This window comes from Pholis gunnellus (assembly GCF_910591455.1).
Source record: "Pholis gunnellus genome assembly, chromosome: 2".
NCBI classification, from domain to species: domain Eukaryota; kingdom Metazoa; phylum Chordata; class Actinopteri; order Perciformes; family Pholidae; genus Pholis; species Pholis gunnellus.
This window is the reverse complement of record NC_136536.1, coordinates 5,757,615-5,777,408: the sequence shown is the minus strand read 5'-3', so window position 1 is coordinate 5,777,408 and position 19,794 is coordinate 5,757,615. Positions and strand designations below refer to the sequence as shown.

General features: G+C 41.6%; 2 protein-coding genes across 2 annotated transcripts in view; one reads left to right on the top strand and one right to left on the bottom strand.

Moving 5' to 3' along the window:
- Positions 1-37: 37 nt before the first annotated feature.
- On the bottom strand, positions 38-2,390 carry spryd4 (SPRY domain containing 4). The gene is made up of 2 exons (XM_079172957.1): positions 2,258-2,390; positions 38-916 (listed from the first exon to the last, which is right to left on the bottom strand). Exons 1-2 carry the CDS (start codon positions 2,370-2,372, stop codon positions 375-377), a joined length of 657 nt encoding a protein of 218 aa, XP_079029083.1. The 5' UTR covers positions 2,373-2,390; the 3' UTR covers positions 38-374.
- A 3,912-nt stretch (positions 2,391-6,302) lies between these two features.
- The window catches only part of LOC306706016 (acid-sensing ion channel 1-like), a gene marked incomplete at both ends in the record, with an annotated part of 38,693 nt that continues 25,201 nt past the window's right edge, over positions 6,303-19,794 (top strand). The window contains 2 exons of the mRNA XM_079172928.1: positions 6,303-6,664; positions 10,772-10,967. Coding sequence (XP_079029054.1) covers positions 6,303-6,664; positions 10,772-10,967 — 558 coding nt within the window. The remainder of the gene's footprint in view (positions 6,665-10,771; positions 10,968-19,794) is intronic.

The following is a 19,794-nucleotide window of genomic DNA, read 5'->3' as shown; positions in this document are numbered from 1 at the left end:
TGGTGTAAATAAAAGACAAACGTAAAAGCAGTTTCAGTGAAGTTATTTTATTAAACAATATACAGTATGAGCATGAGACTGAAAAAGCTTTGTAACTGTGTAATGCCAGAACAAACGTCACAGTTAAATCTTCCTCTCAAAAATAACTGAGAGGTAATACATGAGGTACACACAAATACAGCTTATGTGATGTGATTACATGAGGCTAGATGACGTACACAAAGTATGAACTTGCATTTTTAAGAGTCATAATTATGAACCAACTGGACCGAAAATGACCCACCACCTGTAATTAGCTACATAGCTTTCTTATCAGCACCGTTGAGATAAACGTTACCAAGCTCAATCTCATCACCATCACAGTTCATCCTGCTTCACTTCAGGCCTTCGGGCTCCTCCAGACCAGAGTGTGTGAGCAGCTCCCCGTCCCAAAGTCCAAATGCGGGGCAGAGGGTATTCTTGAACTTGGCCCTGATGCTGTAAATGATTGTGTGTTTTTCGACATCCATCAGCTCCAGAAGGCCCGCTTCGTAGTCGAGCAGGATGCCTATACGTTCTGGCTTGCCCACCAGCGCCACGGGGACTATCTTGTTGCTGGTCATAGCAAACCACTTGCGCTGGGCATAGCCAAATACCCAGGAGGAGCTGTTGGTGCCCACACAGTCCTCTCTGGACATCAGCGCCTCGGCCACACCCAGACGAAACTCTTGAGACTTTTTCACCGTCACCTCCCAGTAGTGGCGCCCGCCGCTGATCTTCTCATCGCCAAACACGACGGCCCAGTCTCGGAAGCGCTCTGGGTTGCTTGGCACGTGGGTGGGGTCCAGACCCAGCATGCGGTAGATGACGGCAGTGTTTTTCTTGAAGAGGTCCAGACTGCTGTGAGCCGTCCGCTCATCGAGCCTGAACTGGAGATCTACGGAGAATAAGAATTATGAAGATGTTCGCAATGACTTTCAGTTGGACATTTAATGGAAGCCTCACTGATCGTGTCATTAGCATCTAAATCTGGCTCTATGCTTGAGATTTTCTGTGTTTCGAAGAATTATGAGAATATTTGGGGTATTTTTTGCTTTACTGAACAGTTGACAGTGACGATGCAGACAGGAAACAAGGGGAGGGAGAGGTATGACATGCAACAAAGGTGACCAGTTGGAATCAAACTGGCGACATTAAGGTTATGTGGAATACGCTGTAAAGTCCCCCATAAAATCATGTAAACCAATGGTTCCCAAACTGGGCGGAAAAGAGTTTAATAAACCTCTTTGACATTTTGAATTTACTTAACTTATTTTCCTCTGATAGAGAGAGAAACCATATTGGCTATAAAAACCAGCAATATGTATTTTCCAACAAAGCATTCTGGGTAATTTGATATGTCTTTGCTTGTTAGCACAATGCTAATTATCATTTTGATAGCACAATCATTTTGAGACAATTTACTCAAATCCTGTTAAAGTGTTATTCATCATTATTCTACAATTAAAAAGATCAGTGCATGTGAAATCACCAGTGCGCATGCCCAAAGATTGCCCTCTGCAATTGTATTGTTATTATCGAGGTGGACTAGCGTTAACTAGCATAAATTTGAATATCTGCCGTTTGAAGAGAAAGTGTGAGATTAAGGCTCGACATTTACCAAGTCGCAGGTAAAAATTAATACATAATTATATTAATAATAAATGATTACATAAAGCTAGTTTACTGAACGTTACCCAAAATTGAGCCATAGACAGGTGAGGAATTAGGCAGTAGAAAAAGCTAAATTAGGGAGAACATGCAACGTTATGTGCCTAACTAATCGGATTATCGCCTATGTTGGACTGTAGGAAATGTGTATAATAGTGGAAATGTTCTGGTTTGGCATCTATCCGAAGTAGTCGTTGCACCACCATTTTGGTCCACGCCACTGTAAACTACTCAACTAAGTCGTGTTCATGTTAGTGAAGACAAAGTTATGGGTCTGTTTAAAACAATGTATCCACCAGAGGAAACTTGCTCAACGTTTCCTCGACTTCCTCAACTTTTTGTTGCTAATTTGTTTTGCCAAGAAGACGTGTTGACGTTTACTTCTTTACAACCCATTTATAGAGCTTGTTGTTGTTATTTATAACAGGAACAGTCCAGGAACAGTCCCGAACAATAACAAACAGTTATTTGCTGTAGTGCTTTGCATGCTGGGACACTGACCTCTGAGCTGCAGCTCAGAAGCTAACAAACTATTTTTCTTATTATCTTTTACGAAACATTCACTCACTGTTCCCCGTCGAGGTGGACAAGTAGCATTTCCTTGGCCTGTGTGTGACTGACAAAGAGGGGACAGTTTGTCCTGCCAGTCGGCATAGACGGGCTGCTCTCACGGGTATCGCCATGTTTTTCAGTGCAGCCGCTGGAGCTGCTCACGTGTGTTCTTCTTCATCTGGTTCTTAAAATATAGCAGCAGCGCGCTCTGTCGCCCCCTGCAGGCCTGGAGAGGAACAACACAGACCCGCCACACACAATAATGAGACACATCAGCACCAAGGACAGCATGAAGGAAGGCTCAACGTTTGCTTCTCAGTAAGTAAACCTCTGATACACCAACTGACCTTTACTTTATTTGACTGAATTATGGGAAAATGTGAATCAAATGAGATTCACAAGACAGCTATAATTTGATGGAACAATGCAGCCTTAAAAAAAAATACAGGGAATTTTTGATATATCACTCAGTAGTAACGTTAGAGCTGCAACTAACGGTATTAGTCTGCCGTTTATTTTCTTGACAAGGCAACAATAAAGTAACACATTCTCACATTTGAGAAGCTGGGTCCAGGTGTCATTCTTACTTACAATGACTTAAACCATAATAGTCTTCAGTAAAGAGCTAGAACAAACTTAAAGCGGCAAGCTCGAAGATTGTCATTCAAATAAATGTCTGTTAAGTCACCGTCACTGAAGGAGGTAACACAATGGTGATTGAGACTATCGCCGACTGATGAAAGTTTTGCAATATTTGCAGTTTTACAAACTGGGTGTCTGCGGCGACATTCCTGGAAAACATGCTGTACTCAAGTTTCTCTCCATTGTATAGACAATTCTGAAAACTTGAAGCTCATTTATCAACAAAAAGACTTAAATACAATAGGAGTAGCATGGACATGGAACAGTTTTCCGCGGTCATTTGACTAGTGCAAAAGAAAATGGCGTTTGTTGTCCGTCAGTGGGGCCCTAGACTGTTATCCCAGCTCGCTGGGAAGAAGCATTGGAGACGTGTGGCTGGCGAGTTAGCTAGGTAGCTAGTCCTTCTCAGGAGCGGTGGTGAGTGAGCCGGAGGGAAGCTTTAGACCCAGCACTGCCGCCGGCCACCAGCCCATTGTTCAGCTCATTTTCTGTAACCAGCTTAGCATTAAAGCAGAGTGGAATTAGCAAACTAATCCGCAATTTGCCTTTTGCTGCGACAAAATACAAATGTCAAGGTATCCACTCTAAGTCGGTTTAGTTTATACGGTTTATACCCGCTACACCGGTCGCAACGGCAATTCTGCTACGATGATTTGAAAGGGAATGTCCGTTCTACTTCTGTTCTGTTTCTCTAGACTCCAGACTGCTAAACTCTAGCTCAAAAACATAAAGTACACAAGACTAAAAAACAACAACAGATTGTTCAACTGAAACAAACTGCTGGTGGCAGAATAACCACATCACATCATTCCTTCCAGGAAACCGTATTGGATAAATGATATGGACCTGTAAACCTGTCAGGTTTTACCGTTATATTTCTCAACATACTATAAGGGTCTAAAGTGCTTCCAGGTTGCTGAAAACCGCCACATTCCCAGAAGAAGTCTGACCTTAGTTATTTACTTTTTTTTAAAGTTCATGTTTGGCATTTGGCTCTAAACAAAGAGCAGTGGGGATCCATACTAAGTGCGAGCTTCAAACGTGGGTAAGGACCGCTGTTGAATACTTAAACTTCAAACTCGTATTTGGATTCGGTAACAAAAAGTGTCTTTTGGCTTCTGCAGTATTATTGCAACAGTTTGTTACTCCACAGCCGTGGTTGAGGACGTATACAGATCACTTACTACATGTATAAATACAGAACTTGAGTAAATGACTTGCTCACAGTCACATCTCAAATACCGTATACCTTTGGTTTGCTTAAGCTTCATTAATATTTTGAATTAAATAAATATCTCTGCATTAGTTACAGCTGTTTGAACTGGATCTTTAGACACGATTAGATAAGAACTGCTCCAGGGCACAGTTGCAAATGTAGTAGGACCTTTAATATCAAAGATAAGACTCTTTTATTTCATCCTGACACATTTAAGGTGGGTGATGCATCTTTCATGACATGTAATAAATATTTTGTTATATTAACAAAGCTTGATTCAGCCGTGTTGCACAGTCAGATCCATTTTTCACGCCAGTATCCAGCCGGGGACTAAATGTCATTGCTTATTCATGGTCCAATCTAAAAATGATTTTCCTTTGTGGTGCCTGATGATGGCTTTGTCTTGGAGAGTAGCTGTTCACATACTCGCACCTCTTTGAACTTCTGTAGGTTTGGGTGGAACCTTTCCTTTTACATTACTTTCTCTATTTCAAGTCTGAATTGAATGAATACAGAATGTAAGCAAAGTCATGACAGATACATTAATTGCACAACACACATTGACATAACAACATTACTGTTCCACATGGTATACTATTGTGAAATAAACTAAATTGATTTGTCATTTATTTGACCACATTTGATTTAGTTGTTTTTTTACCTCTGTCTAAATACTGGATTATATTTTGGTCTGTGAGTGTGTTGAATCCTTGGTATTTGAGTTTTATTTCATGTCTTTCTACTTTATTGGCTGCAGGGAAGTGTTGCTCTCCCTCCATCTCTCCCTGTTGGCATACGTTGACACAGTCTGTTTACTCTGAGTTGCCAGATTTGTCCGGGTCCGCCAGTCTCAGTGGCCGGGTATAGTGGTCACTCCGGCTGTATGTGGTTAAAGGGACACTGCACCAATTTTACACCCAATGTTCAGTCTCGTTGTCCTGACAGGAGCAGCCTGTTAAACCAATGTCTCCTGCGATGCAACTTCGAGTACACGCTTCATTTTTCTTTCATCTTCAGAAAGACAGGTGAACGGAATGCTGAATGAGAGATTGCACTGAAGAACTGAGGCCAGTGGCCTAATGCCCTTTTGCTGAAAGACATTATGAGCTTGCCTCAGGATATTTGGGGCCTCTGCAGTTTCGATTTTGCACTTTTTCCCTTTTAATCCATCTCTCATGACACCCCTAATTTTATGGAAGCCTGATACTAAATTGCAATTGTTCCCCTATAATGCACCTATTGCTCAAATTCCTTCCACCTGGTGCTCCCTCTCTCTCTCTCTCTCTCTCTCTCTCTCTCTGTCTCCCCCTTTCTCTCTCTTTCTCTCTCTCTCTCTCTCTGTTGTTACTCGGGCTGCGGTTAAGCTGTGAAACTACAGTAACTCGCAGGTGAACAGCAGCGCGTCAGTCCACCCTCCTCTCCCCTCCTCTCTTCTCTCCCGTCCACTGCCGCTGCTGCCAGGCAGGCAGACACAAACACGAGCGGAGGAAAAAAAAAAAGCTCACGACTCTCCACCGACCAGAATAACCAACCGTCTTGACTCCCAAACACGTTTTTTCTTTTTTCCTAATTCAGGAGTGGAGAAGATCTCCCGACTTGACCTGAGAATCTGCGGATTTGAAAGGACACGCGCAAAGGGCAGCGACAGAAGAACTCTTAATAAATGAGCCGGAGTGTCAAAAAGGATTCTTTCTCTTTTCGGTCTCCGGGTCTCCTCTTGTTGGCGTGCAGCAATGATGCGTGCTTCACTGGACTCGACCAGCGAATTCGCAGGCTGATGAAACACTTTGTCAATCCTCTTTTTCTTTCTTTGCTTTACTGCACCCCAGTGAGAAACCTGCAAACCATCACAGTAGCGCAGCAGTGGTAGATCTTCCTGTTGACATTTGGGTTGTGCGTGATTTTCAATCGCCCTGCTCTCGTGAAATGCATCACTTCTGCTCGCAATTCCCGCCCGTCTGACTTTTGTTTTTCATAAAAGAGTGGCGGATGATCATAATGTTTCTCCATCTGTCTACGTGAGGGATGGCGACCAAACCGCGCCAAGTCCAAGAGTGGTTATCTTCACGCTCGCACATGTTCGGATGGATAATGACAGCCCTATGCCACAGGTGAATGAATATCGGCTCGGTTTCTCTCAGCGAGTGTTTTGAAGCTGTTTTTGTGACTCTGGCATTCAGATCGAGCTTGTTGCACGGTGACGATGGATCTTAAAGTGGAAACCGAAGAAATGGACACAAATCAACCTCCACCCATCGAAGTTTTTGCGCACAGCTCGACTCTGCACGGGATCTCTCACATTTTTACGTACGAGCGGTTCTGCGTCAAACGCTGCCTGTGGGTCGTGTTCTTCTTGGGGTCTCTGACCTTCTTGCTGTTCGTGTGCGTGGACCGGATCCACTTCTACCTCGAGTACCCGCACGTCACCAAACTGGATGAGGTCACGACCCCGATCTTGACGTTCCCCGCGGTCACCTTTTGCAACCTGAACGCGTTTCGGTTCAGCCGGGTCACGCGCAATGACCTGTACCACGCAGGGGAGCTGCTGTCCCTGCTCAACCAGAGGTACGACCACTTCAAAAGTTTCTACTGCATTCTACTGTGTATTCTTTATTATCTGTATGTTGTTTTCCCTTAATATCAAATCATTTCTTCAACCCTCCACCCTTTCCCCCTGTTCTTGTGAATACATAAATTAGTTTCATATTGCAAATATCAGTAGTGGAATGTAACTTTATTCAAGTACTGTACTTAAGTTCAAACTTCAGGTACATTTACTGTGTTTCTATTTTGCCACTTCTACTCCACTACAGTTCAGAAGGAAATATTGAACTTTTTTCACCACTATCAGATGTATTTGACAGCTATACGAGGTACTTTGCATATTAAGATTTAGACACAAAACCTACAATGTTCTTGTTAAATACTGCTAATGTATCTGTTAATGCAAAATTGTCGACCAGCTACAACAGTAAAATGCTGCTTACACATAACTGCATAAGTAATAACACTCACAGGGGCCACTTTTCTGCATTTTCTTTATTTAGGTACATTTTACTAATAATCCTTGAATACATTAAAGTTATATTTCCAATGCAGGACTTTTACTTGTAAAGGAGTATTTTCACAGTTTTGTATTTCTACTTTTACCCAAAAGGATTGGAGAATGGTCATTTAAAAAAACAAAACATCTTTTGTTATACTTGTTGACATTGTTAGTAAATCATGGTCTTTTTTACTCTAAATGGACCATAATTTACTAAATGAACATCATGCTGTATTGAAGAATACTTTTAAACTAGTGATTGACCATACACCCACATTTACAATGTTTACTGAGGTAATAAATCAAGTGAGAAGTAAGGTAATCTTCTCATAGACTTTTATACAATCAGACTTCTTTTTGAAACCAGAGGAGTCGCCCCCTGCTGTTCAGTAGAGGGAATGCAAGTTTTAAGATACCTCTGATATTGGCTTCACTCGGCAGAACCAGCGTACTCGTGTTGGTTTCTCCAATGTTACCTTCCCAAGCTTTAGGTAAACGATCTGAATACTTCATCCACTGGCAATTGTGTGTCAAGCTCTAATAGTTTCTATCTTGTTGAGTCACTCAGAGCTTGTCAGGCTTGAATTTACTGAGGCGTTATAATCGGAGAACGGCAGCCGTCTTGTCGGTGCAGCTGAGGGCTCTGGATGCTGGAGCTGGCAACATATGCACATGAGGAAAAGAAGCAGAGAGTCAGCTTCCTTTGATTACAAGTGAAATGACAGATGCTCTGGGTATCTTTGTCAGTTACGCATTTAAATCGTCATGTTTCTGTGACTTTAACAGAGCCAAAGACAACTCCACTACTTCACAGTAAATCCACTTTGTTTCTGTGCAGTCAAAAAAACTGTAACTTCTCTGGATAGTTTACGTGGATGAAGATGGTTGCACATGGCTGTCCAAGGAGCAGAGAAAGAGGAAAGATCTCATAGAGAGAGTGGCTTTGAAAGTTGTTTGAAACATTTTGCTCTATGTGGTGTTGTAATATTGCTCCAAATGTCAACAAGAGCATCCAAAAATGAAACAAAACAGCAGGATAGTGTTATTTGCCACGTTTAGTGACCAGTGTCTGTCATCTGAGTGATCAATAACTCAAAAAAAGGGAAAGGCTCCGATGATTTGAACCTCTGACAGGCTGTCAGTTAAAGAGATCAAGGCGAGGGCTCAGCACACAGCACTGAAGGCCTCTGATGGCTTCACTTTTATGTGGATATGCAGCCAACTTCTATCCTAAATCTTTAATGAAGATCCCAGAATGAACACTAAAATTAGCTCTTTTTTTTCCTGTGACGCTGGTGTACTGATGATCAACACTTGCCATCTGGACTTTTTTTTACAATTTTTTAATGAATACATCTCATAATATCGCATTTCCAGGCAGCAGTCACATGAAAGACTTTGCAGAGTTTGAGACCGAAGCATAACTGTGGCTGAGTTTCCTTCTCCATGTACTCATCTCTACTCTTACACTCTGAAGTAGGTTTAGTGCTCATTATCCTGCCTCCCTTGGCAAGGCATAGAGGTGATGCAACGGCACACTTAGCTGTTATACCCCCGGCCAGAAATGAAAGTGCTTGTGGCATGAAATCCATTTAAGACTGTTCTCCACCCACTGCATGTTTGGAGTCATTGGTCTGGGAAATGTCTTGTGGCATGATATTTAAGCTGCACACATCCTGAAGTGTGAGCCTTCGCCGATCCCGGCGGCTCGTTCTCATGGGATTTGAACTCATAAGTGCCTTCTTGGCGGGTTTTTCCACAACGAGTGGGGGAGCGAGTGGCTCTCCTGAATTTAGTTCTCTTTCAATCAAACAAAAACACTCGACTGCTCTGCCCTAGTGAGGCCTAATTCAATCTTAATGTCACAAAAAGAATCCCTGAGCTAATTTCTAAACTTGAATGAGGTTATTTATTATTGATTTGATGTTTGAAAGATTCCAGTTAGTACCTAATACATCATACATTACAAGCTCTTCCTTAAATACGAGAGAATCTCGTTTGTATTAATGTAATCCTTAAAAACGTATTAGGTGCAGTAATAGTCAGTCACACAACAGATCAATGAAAGACAATATCCACACAAGAGTGGCTATATTCATATGAGAACATTTCATTTGAGGCAGTGTTGTGAAAAAAACAAAACACTCCAGTCCATTAAGATGGTGACATTTTTAATAATAGCGCAATGGGGGGATCACAGCGATGGTATAGACGCTGGGTGCATTTACAGCGATTCTGCTCTTTTTCGGATACGAGGCAGCGTGGTCAGATTTCTGTGAGCTCCATTAAATGAAAGGAAATTTCTTAGTGCCACTGAAAATGCTGGGTTTTGATGTGGGTTGTCTGGCTCCCCACTCAGTTACTCGCAGGCCTTTTATTCCTAATGCAGTTTTCAAAAAGACTAGGGCTAGTAATGCAGACAAAATGAAAAATCACAGAAGTGTAACTGAATACCAAACTAGCAATAATGTGGTGATATCTGGGGCTTAGCTGTTACCGTGCAAGAAAACCTTTGAGAACTCAACGTATTATTAGTAATACATATATGATGAAACATGAGAACATTCATTCTTTATTTCATTGGACGAGCTAATACGTTCAGAACATTGTATCACTGTTACTGTAAGACCAGGAAATACAACCCTAACAACTCAATATTACAATGTCATATATACATGTAGATTGAATATGGAGGCTAATTGGAATACCATTAGTTATTATTAGGTCATGAACCAAAGTATTGGACAAAAAACTTTTGGATCTGATTCTTGCACTAGAGAAGAAAAATTAGGGGATCACCAAAGTGATTAAAATTCACCCTGAGAGGGACATGAGTGTCTGTACCAAATTTCAAGAGAAGCGATCCAATCATACTGGCATTAGAGGTAAAGTAAAAAAATCATGAACGTAATCAGAAAACATCATCTGGGAAAAATGAATGTCTGTACGAAATGTTGTTGTATTCCATCATAGATGTTAAGATATTTCTCACAATAAGTAAAATCTTTGACTTGCTAGAGGAAATATCAGAAGAGTTTCTAGGATTCATCATCTGGGGACCATGAACGTCTTTACCAAACCTGATGTCAATCCGTCACGTTGTTGTTGAGATATTTCTTTGAGATATGAGATTTGAGATTTGAGATAATAAACACAAACACATTTTTCTCCAAGTTTGAATCCAGTTAAGTGAGATTGGAGTTGAAGTGTGGCCTGAAGTTCCGTCATCGACAGTGAATGGACGACTGTCTTTATGGGCCCGTTCAGTTCTTGTCTGTACCGTCTGTATTATCTACTGTACGATAAAGCGTTACACTCTGGTAGTGCCATCGGTTCAGAGCCAGAAATTGCCCCAGAAAACCAGCTATATATCTTTCCTCAGTTGTCTGTCTCTTGTGATTCATTATGGTCTCTATTATTTTTAGCTTTGGTTCAGAGGGCGAATGGTTGAGATGAAGACTCATAAACCTTCCTGAAGTGTGCAAATATATGAAGTCTACTTTATCGTCAGTGATCATTCACTGTGAAGTCCCGTTCCTCCATCCAAACCTACCTTCATAAAATCTGCACTTAAAATGTATGAAATACTTCTTTGACTTTTCTTTCTGTCTGTCGGTTTATTCCAGGTATGAGATCAGGGACATACATCTTGTGGAGGAGAGTGTCCTGGAGAGCCTAAAGGTTAAAGCCGATTTTCATAATTTCAAGCCGCGACCCTTCAACATGCGGGAATTCTACGACCGAACCGGCCACGACATCAACGACATGCTGCTGGCCTGCCACTTCCACGGCACTGAGTGCAGAGCGGAGGACTTCACAGTGGTAAGTTGTCTCCCAAGACGATTTGATCCAATCTCGATTGAAAGGAAGAGTTTAGTATTTGCCAACAAATCCTGTTAAAGACCAAAACCAACAATGAATTCATCCTGTTACAGTAACAAGTGTTGTCTGTGTGGCCCAAGCCTGATCTCGCACGTTCCTCTTGTTCCGGTTATTAAGTCAAACCAACATTTGAATTGTTCAAACCTTCTGTGAAAGGAAAACTGTAATGACACTATTGTGCACATTTTTCCCATTATCCAAAAAGGATAGAGCCTCTTCTTTGACATATTTGTGTAAACATCGTCCAAGCTTCTGGTTTCTGGATGGTGTTTCCCATAGCAACAGTTTTACTGACATTTGAGAGCTGTCGTTGCTCAGAGTAAGAAACACGTCACAGACCTGTAAAGATGGAAAAACGCTGATACAACACATTTCTTTTTTAACAAGCCCATGTAACAGTCTGATGGGTAGATAGTTTAGTTTAGCACTGCACATAAATATAATGAATTCATGTCAATATAGCTTCTGTATGAACATACTGGTTATCAAAGTGCTATTGAATCGTGTAACAAGATGTATTGCATTTTACACACAAAAAAAGAGTTGAAAACAGAGCACTTGGTATACTAGCTAGCTAGCCGTGACAAGCCAACTGTTTGACCCACCAGTACGTATATTTTGCTCCTTTCTAGACAAGAATGCAGCACATAAATAGACGCAGGCCTCCAAACGTCACTCGTCCACTCAGCACATTTGTTGCTGAACTCAGTAACATCAGGTGAGACGTCCGTAGTTGGTTGATTACTAGTTAATTAAAGCCGTTTTAGAAGTTTGTCCCCGTACATTCAGTATTTGGGAGGATGCGCCATGCTGTTCTGTTTGTATATACCAAGATAAAGCAAGTCAGACATTGTCAGTTGAAACCAAAAAATGAAATATTATTTATAGTTCACCAATTATTATTTTCGTAATTACAGCTTTTTACAGACCAAATAAGAACTTAAGTCAAAATAGACACCAATTATGCCGATTTCTCACATCAATAAACATTCACTGAAATGCCTACTTGGGCACCAAATCCGCCGCTGAAAATATTCCACAACAAATGCCCCATTTAATCCTGTTTAAGTAACGTTTGCTAAGAATTACAATGTGCCTGTGTTTTAGGAAATGATTGCTTTAAAAAAAAGAAAGATTTTCGTCTTCAAAAAAGGATTTGGGGATTAAGAGTCACAGACGGGACTCTTAATAGTAAAGTATTGTGAGGCAGATTAACACGTTGTTCAACACGTTGGTTTTGGTCTATTCATTATTATTATTTTACAATAAGAAAAACACAGAATATCACAAGCCTTCTTTTCCTTTAACATATTCTTTGTTTGAATAGTAGCGTGCAGACAACACTCACTGTATAAATCATAGGACTATCTATTTAAAGAATGATGAAACCCCAGCAAACCTCTGAGCCAACGGAAGGAAAAGACATTTCTTCTAGGTTAGTTTTTGGAACTGGGGAAGCCTGCTGTGATTTTTGTCTGTGGATGCTCTTGGTTTCAATCAAAGCCTTCTCTGGTGTAAATACCTCACAGTACATGTCGTTGGGTGAACATGTTCGTCTTTTATTCCCAGAGCAGGTGTCAAACAAAGTCTGGAATACACCTCTGTGATTGAATCGTCTCTTTCTTGTTTTATGATGACAACATCAGGGTGTGTTTATCAGTCTGCCTGTAAAGTACGTTTTCAATCTGTGCCGACATGTCCTTGTTAAAATTCATGATCAAACATCCTTTTGGGCTTTTTATTTATTTTTTTGAATCCCCACAGCTCTGGGTAAATGTTTACTTCTACCTTTTCATCTTTTTACTATCAGTTTTTACTCACAAAGCAAAGGTGTTCTTGTGCAGCAATGTCCGTTTGAAATGAAACCCTAGTTGAGAGGAGGTGTGGAGTGATGCAGTGAAGCTGGTCAAAGAGTCCACTGACATTATATATGTCCACGGATATATATATGTGACGGATGCTCATGTAAGTTTACTCTGCAGCAAAAAGTAGAGGCTGTAATGTCTCTGCCATAAAAAGCTCGCTGTTGCTGCCGTCGCACCCAGACACCGCTGCCAATGGTCACTGGCATCAGACATGGTTTTTAATTTGGAGCTGAACATTGATCATTCCACGCAGCCGCCTCACTGAATAGATTGGATTAAGTTTAATAGTATTTTATCTTTCCCCAATAAGATTCATGCTTATCTTCGCTGGACATCTCTGGTTGTAGATCGTCTTATATATATATTACAGCGCCAAATACCTTGATTTAACCAGCAGAGATGTCTCAGAAGATCAATATATTTTTGGGTGGAGGAACATTAATACACACAATCATACACAATGACACCAAAGAGGAGCTCAATACGCTGCCTCTTACCCTAGCAGCTGCACTGAAGTAGCTTTGAGGTGATGTTTTCTGCTTATGGGCAATTTTATATATGTTCTCACGAACCCAGCGATAGGAAAACTACTGGAAGCCTTTATGCAGTTTGAAGTAGTGATATTAGTCTGGATCAACCCAGTTATTAGATGACTCGAGTAGCAAGTAGCAACTCTGATGGATTCGGATTTCTTCACAACAGCTCCTCTTTGAATTTAGAATTGACTTCTGTACTTTTGTAGTCATTCTTAGAGCTCTGCATTGTCTAAAGACTAAAGGTGGCTCATAAACTGGACACTGCAAATAGTTTTTAAAATGCAGCTCAAGACCTTATCGGTTTACACTCACCTTTGTTCAGTGTTTTGTGTTTGCTTAATTTATCATTTAGTTTTTCACGCTTATGTTGTGTCTCAACTTCATGTCAAGTTCTTTTTATTTATCAAAATCACAATTTTACCTCTGAAGGGTTTTACAATCTGTACGCTCTATAACTTCGATTCAATGTCTTTGGCTTTGTTGTTTCATCCTGAAGAAAAGCTGCTCAGTCGAGTCACAGCCTCGTGTTAACTTACATAAGAATGATTCAAACATCAGTATGACTCTTAATGAGTCACAGTTCTAACTCAATCAGCCCGGCAGAGCTGAGGTGTTCAGTGCATGTACGGTACGAGCTATTCTTCAAAGTGAAGTGAGTATTCTGAATCATTGTTGTCACTGAACGAATCCGTAGCATTTAGCAGTGAGGCTCCACTCCCCGGTGACTGAGAGCCTCGCTGTCAGCTCAGCTGTGATTCAGTTGACTGCTTCCTCATTTGAAGCTTTTCAAACGACTGGGACAGTTAACACATCATGGTTGTTTCACTGGTTTTCACATATAGATGGTCCTGCACTTGTACGAAACTGGACGTATGTATGTCACTGTGATGTGTTCACTTCCTGCCGCGCGTATACTGAATTACCGTTGAATGGATGCGATTATTTAGCTTAGAAAAATAAAGAGACCAAACTGCAAAGTCACTGACTTTTAATCTCTAAACTGAACTAAAGGCGTAAAAAGGCGTTTAAGTCAGCAAGTGATTTGTAATTTCCACCTCTATGCAGAGAAGAGTCATTTACTACATAATGCATTTATTTACTAAATGACTATATGACTCATCAGTACAACACAGTTCAACCTTTGTACAAACTACTTCCTCCAAAATGATCATAAAGTTGAATCAACACCTCACTACAACATTATGACAGAATAGCCTTCATGAAAATAGGATTTTCTTCGTTGCCATTTCTCCACCAATCAACCAGATGCCCTCAGACTTTACGCCCATCTACACACCTGTTCCCACTTTCCCTTATCAGCCCTGCAGTACATATCTCAGCTCCGTTCCTTCAGTCAGTTACCAGTTGTCCGTGTTGCTCATGTCTGCCTGCCTGCACCTTTTCCCTGCCTCGTTCTGGTTTGCCAGTAGGTCCTCAGTGTTTTGACTTGCTACCCTCACCACGAAGCCTCTATAATAAACCCTCACTTTTGTCATTGAACCATTGAATTTCCCTGTCTGCCGTGGCTGCATGTGTTCCTTCCTCTAGTGCATGACTTCCACCTTGTGACAGTTTTTTTTTTACTGCTGTAACAAGTTAATTTCCCCTCTGGGGAGGAAAAGTCAGTCACATTTTATTTTTAGCGTTACACCGATTTTAAAACCGCTGCAAAGAGAGCGATGGTGTCGAAAATCGGTAGTCAGACCAGTGCATAGTATTCAAAAGGGTGGCGTTCACTATTTGTCAGCTATTTCTTTTAGTATATATATCATAACAATAATTTAAATTGTATGGAAATGCTGCTGATCCACTTTCTGTGACTTTGGGCTCTTGTGCGATTCATTTTGTTCGTTTGTCATTGCTTGTGACATTCTGAACTTTATAAATGCAAACGTTACAACCTTTAGTTAGCTCGAGCAGCTATCCATCTATGGTAAAGTTTCACTGTTATTTTCGGTTCCTTGGGGCCCACATAAATCTAAAGATAGACTTTTGTCACAGCAGACATTTTGACAGGTAGGAGAAACACAGGTGTAAATAATAAAATGAACGATGGCTGAGCTCTATTTAGCTGCTTCAGGTTCGAGGTCCTGGTACTGGGTTTGCTGGCTCTCTGACCGGGAACGGAGCCGTCGTTAACGAGTCGTTCCTTCCTATAGCAAGTTAAAATGTCTGAAAAGATTTATTAGAATGATGTGAAGACCACCTTTGAACCCTGAAACATGACATGGCCTTGAATGAGTTTGTTGTCCTCAGAATAGGAAGTTAAAATATTAAATCCCCCCTCAAACAGAACAGTCGCTTGCACTGAGAGGTGACGATTGTGGTTCTGTGGCACTTTAATGATGCAGTAGTTGTTGGCCGAGCAGAGTGCTCTTTTCCTAAACCCCCAACCATTACATCATGACTTTTCCCTGATTGGATTGGAGACAGCCTTCTGGTTCTGAGCACATGCTCACAAACATTTGCTTAGTTCTGCCTCAATAATTCATTTCAGCAAAGGAATATGAAATGCACACACATTAAGCATGTAAATAGTTGTTGATAGTGTGTGTCTGTGTGTGTGTGTGTGTGTGTCTGTGTGTGTGTGTGTGTGTGTGTGTGTGTGTGTGTGTGTGTGTGTGTGTGTGTGTAGTCCTAACACCCACTCAAGCATCTTATTGACCTTTCCGTGTTTTTTGTCTACTTTCAGGGGGATGTATAATTTATCCGGTAGTTAATTTATGTAGCTCACAAGTCCAAGACTGTTTCCTAAACTGTCCTCCTCCTCCTGGCTCTCGAACTGTGATGGAGCAATTTCTCTTCTCTTTGAAGAGCATTGCGGCGTTCAGGAAATTGCATCCGGCCAGAACGTAGTGGCGGCGGAGAGGTGTTCCCCCTGGAGAGGTTTAAGGCCTTTATTTCTCTCCGACTTCGACTTCCCTTTGTTATCTACGTCACCGCACAGCTCCAGAAAACTGGAAAATGCTCTCCCTTTGAAGACGGTCTTTGATGCATTGCATTGTTAATCTTTTCATTGTTTCATTGCAAAGTGCTTGATGAATAAGGAAAGAGGAATACCCCAACTGACTGTTCTTTGTGAAAAGATCAAAAGAATAAAAAAAGAGCCTGATAAGAAACTATTTCAGGCTGTATGTGACACGAATATATATTCAGCGCTCAACTGAATTGACAGGATCACTTCTTTAAAACAATAAATAAAGCCCTCCCATATTATGTGGAAAACAAAGGAGGGATTGCCTCGAGGGGTAGGCTTTTCCAATTGATGGCACACACAGAAAGCCGAGCATGTTGTCATCTCCTGTCACAGAATTTCAAATGGTACCCATTTATTTTTCTGCATCTTCACTGCTAATATATTTCCTGAGGTGGTGTTTAATAATACACCAGTGTGATGAACAGCGGTGCCAAAAACGGGAGCTAGATACAATATTAGTTTAAACCTTCAACCTGATTGCTTCAAATTAAAAACAAGATTCACGTTGACAGGATTCTTCTGAGATATTAAACTTCAGTTTGAACAGAAACTGAGTTTTCTTTCTAAAGAATTCTTAGAAGGCTGTTGCGTCCAAAAACGCCGTCCGTGCCGCTTTCATCCTTTCATTCGAGCTGTTTGGGAGGTTGTGCTCCAGCCGCGCCCGCTGTTACTAAGCAACCAAAACCTGTGTGCTGCGATGATGATGATTGAGTTGCAATAACTAAACTAAACAAAGTCAAAACAAATGCATTTCCAGCCCTGTAAATCAGTCACAGTAGCTTTACTGCCTGATTTGTCGGACATTTTGGCCGACCTTTCAACCAGATGTTGGTGACGCAAGTAAAATAGTCTGTGGGACAGATGGTAAAGCTCTTGGTAGCCCCGCACTAACATGATTAATAACTTCTTCATATAGTCTGATATTTACAGAAGATAGAAAAGATATCTGCCGGCTGTGATTGGTTGTTCCTTGTCACATGACATGCAGTGTGCGCTGCAGGGTTGCAAAAGTTGAGCTATTTTCATCTCTGGGTGAAGCCGTTGCGCCCTGAAAAATAGGGTGCAACGCTTTTGAGCGACTTCCGCGCGTCTACAATGACAACAATGGATTTGAGGGCGCAAAAAATGCCAGTCTCTCATGTCACTTGAGGACATGTGAACGGTGTGAGTTAATGAAAACCATATATAGTTGCTGCCGGACAGTGAAACAATGAGCTGAAACTCACTGTAAAGGGAAGCCGAGGGAAGCTGCAGATTCAGGTGATAATTCTGTGGCTCCGTTACGACAAACGAATCCTTTCGCATTGTCATCGTTGTTATATCAAAAGATATCAATCATAGCCGCTTTAAGGAATAGTTTGACATTGTCCACTGTCTCGTGTCCACGGCCAAGAGACAGTTAGTTTAGCTTAGCTTAGCTTAGCTTAGTGCGAAGCCTGGAAACGGGAAAACAGCTAGCTTGACTTTGGCCAACAAAATCCGCTTACTATTACCTCTAAAACTCGCTAATTGACACATTAAATCTCGCTTGTTTAACCTGTACAAAAAGCGAAGTTGCAAAAAAAAGACAATTCAGCGTTTAGTTAAACTAACCAGCTGCTGGCTGTAGCTTCGTATTTACTATACAGACATGAGGGTTTCAGCAATCTTCTCATCTAACTGAAAATCCCCAAAATGTTAAGAAATTATAACAGCTTCAAAGCAACAGAGGCAGAATCGTTTTTCCTTTCATCGTTGACGTTGTTGTTTTTTCCATCATGATACTCTTTGGATAGTTGATTTCATTTAAGAAGAAAAAAAAAGGAAAAAGGAAAACCAATCAGGCTCATGTGAAGTTATTGTGTTCCTTCACCCAGAGAAACACTTTGAGGAGCGGAGAAATGGCTCCGGCAGTTCTTACAGAGCTATCGAGAGCACCCAGCGCTCCCCTTCTGCTCCTCAACAGTTGCAGAGAATCATCGCTGCTAATTGGACTCGGGAGGTATTTCTGAAGTAGACGGGAAACCGTGCTTATAAAAACCCACTCACCAGTGAACTCCAGTAAAGTTGAACGGATCAAAGAGTCCCACTCGTGACGACAAGCCCTTCTCTTGGTCTGACGCTTGGCCCTCTTTTGTTTGTCAAGCTCAGGCTTTGACAGCTCTACCCGGGGAATAGATGTGTGTCTGCAAGCTCCCAGCACACTGCTGCCGTGACAGTTGTGTTATAATGTCTGTGCTGTGATCGCTGCTGTCATGTCTCGAGAAGGCGACGCACATTTGTAGAATAAAATGTGAGACATGCTGTACCTCGGAGAAGAGACGAGACAGCTCGGCGGTGTGACGCTGTAAATGTAAAAAGGATTCTGTTTGAGAAACGCTGATATAAAAAGGACCATGTTTCAGCCTGTTTGTTATAAATCCTGTTTCTGTATTACGTCACTGACGTTTGAAAGCAGTCACTGCTCATAGATGCATAATGCAGCAGAGATGAAGTGACTTTGATGCCAAATAAATAGTCAAGGTGACTAAACATTTGGATTACTCTTCTCAAGTTTCAGTAAGTACATTTTCAAAATGTGCTGCCAAGAACTAAATCCAATAGCTGTGTGAAAGGTAGGAGATTTGAAATTTATGGTATGCTTTGGAGAAATGGTCAGCGGTAATATGAAATATACCCTAACCCTCTAGCGGTGGAATAAAACATATAAAACCCCCTCTGCACTCCATTGAAATCCCAAATACCAGTTTCATTTCTGCACCGTGAGGTTGTCACTGAAGTGAAGGATTGGAAACAAATCCAGAGTGCGTTCAGTTTCCAGTAAAACTGCTGTAAAGCTCATATAGTGATGGTCTTTAGCCGCAACCTGAACCCTCCTAAAGCAACCCAGAGGGTGACGATGAGCTCCGATTTCTCTGACAGCTCCGTCCATGTTGGGAACTGGAAAAGAACCAGACTCCTGGGGGGGAAACAGCCCTTCTTTCCCCTGGCAAGAATATACTTAGGCTCGCATTTCCTCTGGGTTTTGTGGCCTGACGCGACAGATGTGTAGCACAGCCACCACCCACACTGCCCAGCGGCGTGCGGGTCAGCACAGCTGCGTTCCACATCTTGGCTCCAGAACCTGTCGCATCCTCCTGCTCTGAGCCAGCAAAGTTATGTCACCTCTCGGTCACAGTGTTTATCCTCGTTTGTTTTCCCCGTCTTTCGCTTCTTTTTTTTTTTTTGCCCGCATTCCTCCTTCATCTCAACCCCTGCACAGTTCATCCCTCACATCTGCCCCTATGGGCATGACAATCCTCATTACGTTTTCATGTCACGCTCTCTCCTCTCTCTCCTCTCTCCTCTCTCCTCTCTCTATCTCCCTTTCCCTCCCTGCCTCTTATGTCCTTTCCTTTGTTCTCCTTGCT

Bases quoted from the DNA above. Each gene is read 5' to 3' on its own strand.
- spryd4 (XM_079172957.1), bottom strand. From the start codon at position 2,372: ATGGCGATACCCGTGAGAGCAGCCCGTCTATGCCGACTGGCAGGACAA. The intron at 917-2,257 runs GTGAGTGAATGT...TATTCTCCGTAG, and splicing joins GTCCACCTCGACGGGGAACA to ATCTCCAGTTCAGGCTCGAT.